The 10,224-nt window shown below is 36.4% G+C and overlaps 1 protein-coding gene across 1 annotated transcript; it reads right to left on the bottom strand.

The window, feature by feature from the left end:
* Nucleotides 1-2,268: 2,268 nt before the first annotated feature.
* CENPN (centromere protein N) lies at nucleotides 2,269-10,173 on the bottom strand. Its single transcript, XM_009332294.1, has 11 exons — nucleotides 10,101-10,173; nucleotides 9,692-9,873; nucleotides 8,499-8,544; nucleotides 7,675-7,731; nucleotides 7,187-7,263; nucleotides 5,463-5,639; nucleotides 4,623-4,724; nucleotides 4,000-4,057; nucleotides 3,451-3,563; nucleotides 2,678-2,801; nucleotides 2,269-2,384 (listed from the first exon to the last, which is right to left on the bottom strand). The coding sequence occupies exons 2-11, from the start codon at nucleotides 9,860-9,862 to the stop codon at nucleotides 2,269-2,271; spliced, it is 1,041 nt and encodes a 346-aa protein (XP_009330569.1). The 5' UTR covers nucleotides 9,863-9,873; nucleotides 10,101-10,173.
* Between the last annotated feature and the right edge of the window lie 51 nt (nucleotides 10,174-10,224).

The raw sequence follows: 10,224 nt of genomic DNA, 5'->3' as shown, positions 1-10,224 counted from the left end.
AGGCGGAGGGCAGTCCCGCCCGCGGGGGCAACCGAGCGGGGACACGGCGAACGCCTTCCCGGGGGCGGGGGGGGAAGAGAAAGATGGTGTAACCGACACTGGAGAGTACATGGAGCCAGAGCATGTGAAAAAGCGCCCGTGCCAGCCTTCGCCCCGTTGCCCTCCCATGGGTAGATGGGGCATCTCCTCCACCCACCGGGTATTTTGCATTTATTCACTGATGTAGACTTGCATTTTAAAGAGCCAATGATAACACACAGGAGTTTTTCCCCTAACGCTTGGCCAGCTAAAGGAAAAAATGTACGTTACCAATACGGAGCCCACCCTTAACTCGGGAAGAGTTAGGTGATGGGCGCAGCTCCCAGGATGTGCCGAGACCTTGTGTTCACTGGACAGCCCCTGTCTTCTCACCTCCATGCGTTCTGCTGTGATTAATAAACACATGCCTGCGTGCCTGGAACTGCTGTGTAGTTCCTAGCATAGCCGCGGTTACAGGAAGTTGGAGATGAAATGTCTATCTGAAAAATCGGAGAGACCAACTTTTCCGTTGTTAAAAGATGAATGGAGACTGCCTTTCCCAGGAACAAGAGGCAGAGACAGGCAGAAGGCCAGGTACTCACAGTGTTTTAGAGTATTTTGAAACTTCACCTTTACAGTAAATCATTATCATCTCGGGCATTTAAGTTATTTGGGAGAGAGCATTAGGAAGAAGAAGTTGCACAGAGTGAAATGCGTACTGGAATCTTAATGGGTCTGACTCCTAGAAGGCTCTACGAGGGCAGGAATGAGAGCGCCAACACTTAATGTCTCTCACACATCTTGTGTACCACACAAAAGCTAGAGTTGTTTCAGAATCCTGACATTAGTATTTTGTCAAACTCACATTTAAAGCACACAGGTGGAATTCCTAAAAATGTATCACTAGCAGATAGTCCTAAGCTAACTTCTTTTTATGTGTGAGTTATACAGAGATGCCGAAAAACAGAACAAACCAAAAATCAGTAGATGTTAAGTCATGTTTCTAAGTCGGGGCAAACAAACTTCTATGAGAAGACTTAATTTACACATTTATTTACAGTTTGAAAAACAAAAACATTCCCATACAACCTCTCAAAATATTTACACTGTGCCATGAAGTTATGAAGACTCTCTCTGCACACTGACATACTGAAAGTGAATCGGGAATTCCATATACACAAATTACATGCACAAAGTTTCCAGGTAACAGAATTAAAAAGGAAACGCTTGTACACTGTAACTGAATCTTCAGATGAAATCCATCTCAAATTAAACAGATGCAGCAAGTTACATAAAGATATCTATATAATTACCAATTACAATTTACCAACTCTAAAGAACTCCCGTGCAAAGCTGTTGTTTTGCACTAGTGAATGCTGCCATCTTGATCCTGCAATCGTTATGTCCCCAAGCACAAAAAAGTGGTAGGGTGCAAGGATTGCAGAAGGATCAAATCTTAATTGAAATATGCTAAAACATGGACTTCCTCAAAAGAAAATTATTGCCTGTTTCATTGTATTCCTCTAAGATAAAACTTCATAAGACATTAATACCAATGGACAGAGGGGTTTTTTTATTTAAGTATTTGTTATTGGCTGTTGGCCTTGGTGAGTAAAAACACTGGATCTGAATTAATATCCATTAAAGCTGGATGGAAACTTCTTACTGACATCTCTATTCCGAGAGTCCCTTCTTCCCCATGCCCTGTAATGGTCTTTGAATATTATCTTCATCTACTAAGACAAAAACACGCCTGACCTGCAGACGGGTAGCCCCACTTATTTAAACGGGACTATTCACATGTTCAAAATGGGGCATGTATTCTGTTACGCTGTGAACTGGAGCCAAAATAAGGCGGCCACCTAGAATGTCTTAGCCATCTACAGGTATGACAGTAAACTGAATAGCTACAGCTGTCTTACTGTATCTTTATTAAGCTTTAGCTAGCTTTAATTTCACAAATACTGTTAAAAATACAGTTAGGAGCAGTCATCACATTGACATGTAAAATAACCACGATCTCTGTTTAAACTTTGCAACTAGCGGTTTTTTATTATTTAAGGAAAGGGCTAACTCTTCTGTTAAAGACAAATGTGGAAAAATAATTCAAAGAAGCCATAATTCAGAAAAAACTTTAAGGTATTATCAAAGAACAAGTTAATTTTTAAAAATATGTTTTAAAGTTTATGAAGATTTAGATTAATACCAGTAATAAATGAGTTGTATATTTCTCCATGAATCAGTTTTAAATTAAGGGCTTACAAAGCTTCCTGGAAAGAAACCTTTTTTCTCTCTAATTTTAAAATAATTCCTAGCTTTTTGTGGTATACATGTAAGTAGTGGTGAAAGTGGTGCATCAGCCATACCTGGAGAGAGAGACAGATAATGATAGCTTAACTCAACCAATATTTACATTTCATAACTGTTATAAAACTAAAAACACAACTTGAGTATCTATGTACAAACTAGTAATTCTAAGAATAAACTGGTATGTATTTAGGCATAAGATTTTATAGCAGTAACATTTTTACTCTATTGAATTTCTACATATTTCTAAACAAACTATGAAGGTTCTCCCTTGTGCAAGATACAAGCAGAATGTAAGATGACAAACTTAACTGCGGATTTTTCCTCCACTGCATGGAGTTGGAACACTTACCCGCTGGTGCCAAGGATTTCAGCGATTCTAAGAGATGTGGACTAGAAAACTTGACCAGACATCTGAATGGTTCTTTTTCATCCAAAACATCCATTTTAGGATCACTTTTAAACATCGTCTCAAGCTGTTAACACAAAATTTAACCAGAGAGTATAAGCAATGAATATATTTTATTTATAGGTTATTATTTAAACATTACATTAAAAATGTAATATGCAATAAGACTGTATCTTATTCGTCTATTATTTGTAACATTAACATGATTCCAGCTGGAGGAATATTTTAATAAAATCAGAGGGTGCCACCATGTGGTAAACAGTTTCTGCTGAAAGAGGCAACTTGTTCAGTAATACTGTAAAACATTAAGTATCTCTTAGAATTTCCAATATATCTGTTCATCAGATAAAATCCGTGCATCATCCAAGAAGTTAAATTATGGTGTTATGCGTAGCATGAGCTTTGTATGTACTTCAAATAACCCTAATTGCTCATGCTTCAACACACTGCTGGTATAAGTCTACCTTTATTACAAAAACAAGTCAAAATGCTTAGTTCACAAGGCTGAAAGACTGAAACATGATCTAGTAGTCTGACCAAATCTCAGTGCAGATCTGTTTCTTAAAGAAACTTTTAACTATTTATTTTAAAATGTCCTCCCTAAAGTTTTAAAAAAAAAATCTAATATTTCTTCAATTTGCAATTTCATGTAGCTACCACTACTTTAAAATTACCAAAAAACCCAAAACAAAACCAAAGTTTGTTGCTTTTACTACCTTGTATTGTGCAAATTCGAGTTTTGGTTGGGGACCATCACCAAAAACTTCCTGATTCACTCTCTGTATTCTTTCTTTCTCATTTCTGTTTTCTTGAATTATCCTTAAATCCCCTGCAGGGGAAAAGAGTAGGGAAGAGATGAGAAAAAACAAAGACAACTTTGCAAGCTGATACAATGCTGTTTTCCTCATCAGGTGATTACTCCAGTGAAAATCTGAAAATAACAATTTTAAAGAATTCATCACGATCTTCTTTTCCATAAGCTAGTTGTCTCCATCATTTCTATTTTCAGTTCTTACCAAGAGAAAAGCCCAAGCTAGTATGAAAGGAGATACTGGGCATTGGGTATTTTTGGTTTTGTAACTGTGTCCAGTGACAGTCATGAGGAAATATTTACCTCTCCTAGTGATAGCCAGTATTATGGCACCCCACCAGGGATGGATAATATAATGTGAATGTAACATATGTAACATTTCCTATTACAAATTTCATTTCAGAAGCCAGCAGTAACGCCATTCAAACTGCCGTTTAATTTAAAATATACACACCACTTTCTGGTGCCACGTTCCCTTCTTGTAGAGGTCTCGGATAGTAAGTTTGGAAGTTCTAAAAGGAGAGAGAAAGAAAAAAAAAAAGATTTTCGTTCACTTCCACTTTTAGACGCTGTAGCTGAAAAGAACTTTCCAGATTTCTTTTTACTTCTCATTCTGAAAGTGAGTGTTGCAATTTTTGACGATTACTGGAAGTCAGAAAGCCCAGCTTTATTTTGAGAAAAGAATGCCCGTCCTATGATATTTGTGAACATTTTCCTATGTACAAGTTTTACGTGGACGAGCAGAGTAAATGCCCATTCTAATAGTCTTCAAGTCATTGCTCTAGGAAGCCTAGTGAAATGATGCTTAAAAAATCCTAGGACTGAATTGTTCATACAATTTTTAGACGGAGTTTAACCATCAGGAATAACAATACTAAAGAGTAGGTGGGATACCAAGTAATTACATCCCCATTGTAATGTTACCTTATTGAAAGGCTGTCCACCTCAGTAGCTCAATATTATTTTAACTTGATGGTCTCTTGGAAGAGGTGAATTTTCCCCCCTGCTAGGGGGTGAGAACTAGGCCTGAAACAAAAAGCAAGACTTATCTTAGGATGTACTTGTGAAGTGGCTCACCTGGCTATATCTCTTAAACACAATATCTTTAAGGGAGTTTAAAGAATGACTTCGAAGCTCCATTTCACGGATGTCGTGGTAATTGGAAGCAACAACCAGGGCCTTGAAATAAAAATCAAAATTGTTTTAACATCAGTCTTAATCATCACTGTGTTTGTAATATGGAAAAAAATATAGTATTTCTAGACATTGCGATGGTTTTGTTTCAAGGTAAGCAACTGCCCTTTAACTAGCAGGATTCTCACGTCTGAAAAAATGTTGAATAGACTGTTATTAAGCTTAGGTTAATATTTAAAAGCATTCACAGGATTAACCAGATAAGCTCTGCAGCCTTATCAGCTGAAAAATAAATAAATAAAACAAACAGATTAATAAAATAATTAAATTACTAGTACAGAAGTCTGCTAAATAGAGGAAAAAAATGAAGGATTATCAATGCTGATCACCACGAGTTAACAGAAAATGTCTTTTAAAACTAATTAATAGCATTCCCTGATGAGCTCATGCATTTAGTTCTTGAAGTTAACTGTGCTGATGTAATATTCTTCAACTTCTATGAGATAATTCAACTGAATACTGCCTAACACTTGGTTAAGAAATTAGAACAATTCAAGGTCAGCAAAAATCCCAATAAACTGAATTTATTCACAATGCACCATTCCAAAGGTCACAAAGATTGTTTTTTGCCCCATTTTTATCACGAGCTAAGGGGAAAAAAAGACTATGTAAATTAGTAAATTACGTTAAGTAACAAATCTTTACCCATCCTTTTAAAAGCTAACACAATTATAGCTCTACGCGACTGTGGTGAAGTCAGTGTCTACACATTTTGTTCTGTACCTGACATAGCAGAGGCAAGTTGCTCTTAAGCACTGAGACAGAAATGAAGACATAGGGAGTCTGTGAATGGTATACAACATAGCTGGTTTTGTACTGGTTTGGTTTTGTATATGGTGTTCCCCAGGCAATTCTAATCCAGATGGCATTATCCTCATATTCTCTAAAGTTGATGGTGACCTAATAGAAAAAGAAAAGCTTTGATTTACCAGCACATTCAGGTGTCCAGAAAGACTTTGTTATCTCTTACCCCTGTGTTCACAAGACCCAAACATAATTTAGTACACCACTGCTTGAATAAGAAACAAGTCCCACTAGTGTGGTCAGAATTGTATTTAAATTGAATTTCCACAGAAAACCTATAACCTTCCGGGGGGGGGAGCACAAGAATTGCCTTTCAAACTGTAATACAACTTTTGTTCCTGTTGACGTACATTTTCTTCTGAAGGCTGAAAATAAAAATAGCTTATTACAAAAGCCTTGATTCTCTCTTTTGGGAAAATAACACCACAACAAAAAGGTATCAATTTAGATGGAGGGCTAGAGCCAATATTTCAAATATGTCCAATTTTTAAGAGACTAAACTTTTGATCAACTTGTGATTTTAGACCTGAATATAATATTTATCACTGCTCAAGAATACACAGTCAGAAATTTGAAGAAGATTACCTTTCCTCCTCGATTACTTCTTTTTACCTTGACTCAGTCTGGGTGACTTAAGAGTGGGAAAACTTCCTTTAAAAAAAAAACAACCCTCCCTTTGACTGAGGCACATGTTGTCAAACTTTTAGTCCAACTAGGCCATAAACTGTTTAAATTGCTGGACCAACATCACTCCTCAAAGTTTTTGTGGATTTTTTTTTTTAAATGAAAATATCGCAAAACTTTATTATAATACAGTTATATGAACTGCAGCTGATTATGTTAGTCTGATTGGTATTTGTTGCTCTCTATTGTTGTCACTGGGAATCCTTTGTGCGTCAAGAAGTGACACAGCTAACTAGCCACAGGCATTTTCTATTACCTTGCTTAAATGAGGTGAGCTGGTGAGCTAAGCAAGAAAAGGCTTCTGCAAAATGCTTAGTAAAAAGAGTGAGATGGTAGTACCTCCTTTCCATTTTTCTCTTACCATGCTCATTTCTGTAGTCTAGAAACTGCTGCTTGCTATTGACAGTGGTCTTTCAGTCATTATAATGTAATGAAATACCAGGGCCAGGTTCTCACAGCCACCACAAAATACCATTTCAAACCAGAACTAAAAGAAAATGGATACAATTTTGCTACTAACCTAAGTCATAAGAACTGAACTTCCTTGTCCTGCTTACTGGCTACTTCAAATTCCCTCTATACTCTGCTGGATCTGATTTTTGTTGTTTGTGTATTGTTACTGGGTAACAGGACAAAGCAATATCAACTTACCTAGACAACATGTACACTCAAATAGGGCAAAGATTTGCTAGAAAACATAAACATACTGTCTTTCTTGAAGCCTGTCGTCTTTTAAGGCAAACTTACATTTTATTTCACTCCAGCATAATTGTAAAGTTGTTAGAACAGATAGGCAATACATTTTTGCTGTTTCAAATGCAGTTCCTACCATTCCCAAATGAATAATTCCATTTAATTTTTGATACAGACTGTAAGAAAAAAAATACCTCACTGAAGTTATGAAAACAATCTATTGACACCAGAGCTGTGTAATAAATTTAGAATAGATTTACTCTTACATTTTTCAAGGCTGACCGAAGTCGTCTTTTAAATTTTTTTTTGAAATCTGTTAAGTCAAAAAATTCCGTTTCTTCCCCTGTTACACAAGAAAAACAAACAACTAGAATTGGGTTACAAGAACTAGTTCAGAGATGGTTTTAGTTTTGCTGAAAAAAAAATTTAGCAGAAAAAGCTGAAGTTGCATAGCCTTATATGAAAAGCTGTGTGTTAAATTTGAGCCTTATTATTGCTATATAGAGAAAAAGTTTATATTTAATTAGTGGTTACTAATTTCTAATAATTGCTTGAGAAGTTAATTGAAAGTATTCTAAAAACATTGAAGATATCTCTATTGAAAAATCCATACTGGACTATAGTTAAATGTTAAAGATATCTCTACTGAAAAAATCCATACTAGACTATATTTGTGTTTAAAATATATGATATGAGGCAGCACTGCAGTAAGTTGCTGAGAACTGTGAGATTACAGCAAGGAAAGGCATTTTACCTGTTTTGTTCATCTGGTAAACACTCCACACTCTTTTGTTTGGGTAGATGTGGTTATCTAAGAAACATAGGAATTGCTCAATAACATAGGGTATTATCAAACGTAATTAAAGGGACAAATAATTTTACAATACTTTTATGACCAGGTTATTTCAAAAAAAGATTACTTCTGATAATGCAATGTAATTTATTCAGCATTCTTAAACTACCTCTCATAGTAAACCTAAAAGCAAATTAAGTTTTTTAATAAAAGAGATGGGAAGATATTTTTTTAATTCACTTAAGCAACTAATAAAGGGTGTATCTGAGGAGGTTCAATGTTTAAAGAAGGATTTTACCTAAAATGACCAAAACTCAGTCTAAACTCAAACTAAGACATGTAGACTGTTAAAAGAAACCTTGAGATTTAAACTATTATATAATCAAGTTGTGAACCAATATTGGAGTTAGAGTTCCACCTGGAGTATTTGCCGATAATTTTGCCTATGTCACTCCCTATTGGAGCACGATATTACTGATTTTAGGGTTTGATGTATACTGGAGACAAACATCTCTCTCTATATTTATAACTGTGTGCTGGATGTGGCTTACCACAGTTTACATCTATTTAGACCTCAGAAGCAACAAACATACTTTTGTTGATTTTTCAGCTTTTGAAATTTTTTTAAAAAAGGTTAGATCCAATGAGACTCATCACCTGAAATGTAATCCGTTTACACCAAATGCATCTATACCTCACCAGGGCAATCGCTATATAATTAAGGGCATTATCAAGTTACTCAGAAAAAATATGAAGATGTTATTTTTATTCGTTTTTTTACTTACAAATTATGTCTAGGGCAGCTGCTTGCTTTATGTCTGCAGAATTTTCCTGGAAAAAGTAACAACAGTGGATGGTGAACTGCAGGTCCAGAATGTTCTACCACACTGTTCAGTAAGTGAAAAAGATCAGTATTGGTAGTTTAAATTACATTGCACTGAAGTCCACAGCATGTACACTCTCCTCAAAGACACCACACCTGGTCCCAATGTGCACACAATACAGTTTTGAGAAATCAATAACAACCGCTATTTCAGCAAGGCCTAAGTGTTTCTGCACGGGCAGCAAGAACATTATCCTTATAGTATGATGTACAAGCAATTAGAAAATAAAATTAACAGGTATTCATGACATTATGCAACAGTGACTAATATTTCACTGTCAGGAATTTTAACATGCTCGGTTCCTCCTCATTTAACTTCTACAGCATGAAAATATTTTTAAGAAACTTTATGACGCTACTTGTTACAGATAGGAACGTTTCAGAAACAAATGCTATTTTACAATGACATTTGCTATCTTACAAAAATAACTTCACAGTTTCTTGCCTGCAGTTTGATCTAAACCCCATGTAATTAATCTTTGAGTATGAAATTCAAAGGTAATGATACAAAAAGCTATAGAATTTAAGAGATATCAGTAATAAGTGTATCTATCTGGGTTATGATACTATATATAAAGACTCCTAGTACACCAAAATCAGAGTACGTAAGGAGGAGACCAGAAAACCTTTTTTGCTTACAGTATGCAGAACGGAAGAAGTTCTGGCCAAGGAAATTTTTAAAAAAACCTGAAAAGTCTAAAAGATATAAACTACGGCTATCATTACCCATACCAAATAGATTTAAATTAGCACTATGTAATGAGTAGACATCTCAGTCAATGCCTTTATTTTACAATTTAGAAATACACCCATTTCTTAAAGGTTTAACACAGTGAGCTTTTATCTACCTTGTGCAACTTAGAGCTCAAAACATGTACTTCCATACTCAGTAGGGGTCGATCCTGCACTCCTATCAATCAGGCAAAACTGATGGTATTAACAGCTCAGCTTTACATTTTCCAGACTACAAACTGCTATTTGATGCTGTGTTATGGCCAAAGAAAATTCATTTCTTCATAAGAATGGTTTTTTTGATGGTGCTTCAACATGTGTCCTATATGTCACTGACAGGCAGTTCCCGAAGGAAAGGATTACCTCACAAAGTTGAACAACATCTTGAGAAATGTTCTCCTTTATCTGATGGAAGTTTACAGTTTGCAGCTGTGTCTCAGAGAGAAAGCCCCATTTCTGTAGCATTGTCTTGATTTCATCTCGTGGGATTTTTAGTACAGTTCTTCGGATATACTCAGCAACAGTTACATCCATGACGAAGCCACCTGAAAAGTTGAAGCGTTAAAGAAGTTGAGACCAAGGCACAGGCAGGCTCAGGAGAGTTGGTCATTTTGTAAGGGGTACAAAGCTGCACCTAGGCACGACTAGCAGAACATTGGCATCAGTCCTAGGCGTAGCACTACCACAGATTTCAGCGGACACCAACGACAGCGAGTTAAAACGCTTTCTACAGTAACTTTTCCCCAAGCCCTCAGAAGCTTCCCTCACTGACCGAGGCCTGGCGCGAGCTTCTGGAGAGGGATGGGCCGCTGGCCTCACCCAGAGCTGTTACTGCCTGTCCGGTCCGATGAGTCTCCAGGGAGCCTCAGACAGCGGGCACGGACGCGAAGAGAACC

The sequence above is a fragment of the Pygoscelis adeliae genome, unplaced genomic scaffold (genome assembly GCF_000699105.1).
Source record: "Pygoscelis adeliae isolate BGI_AS28 unplaced genomic scaffold, ASM69910v1 Scaffold18, whole genome shotgun sequence".
In the NCBI taxonomy this organism is placed as follows: domain Eukaryota; kingdom Metazoa; phylum Chordata; class Aves; order Sphenisciformes; family Spheniscidae; genus Pygoscelis; species Pygoscelis adeliae.
This window is presented reverse-complemented; position numbering and strand designations above follow the sequence as displayed.

What these genes read in the sequence shown, in the direction of transcription:
- CENPN (XM_009332294.1), bottom strand. Translation starts at nt 9,862, where the DNA reads ATGGATGTAACTGTTGCTGAGTATATCCGAAGAACTGTACTAAAAATC. An exon ending in TTACCAGATGAACAAAACAG is followed by an intron (nt 7,264 to 7,674) that starts GTAAAATGCCTT and finishes CTTGTGTAACAG; the next exon opens with GGGAAGAAACGGAATTTTTT. An exon ending in ACTTGCCTCTGCTATGTCAG is followed by an intron (nt 4,725 to 5,462) that starts GTACAGAACAAA and finishes TTTTATTTCAAG; the next exon opens with GCCCTGGTTGTTGCTTCCAA.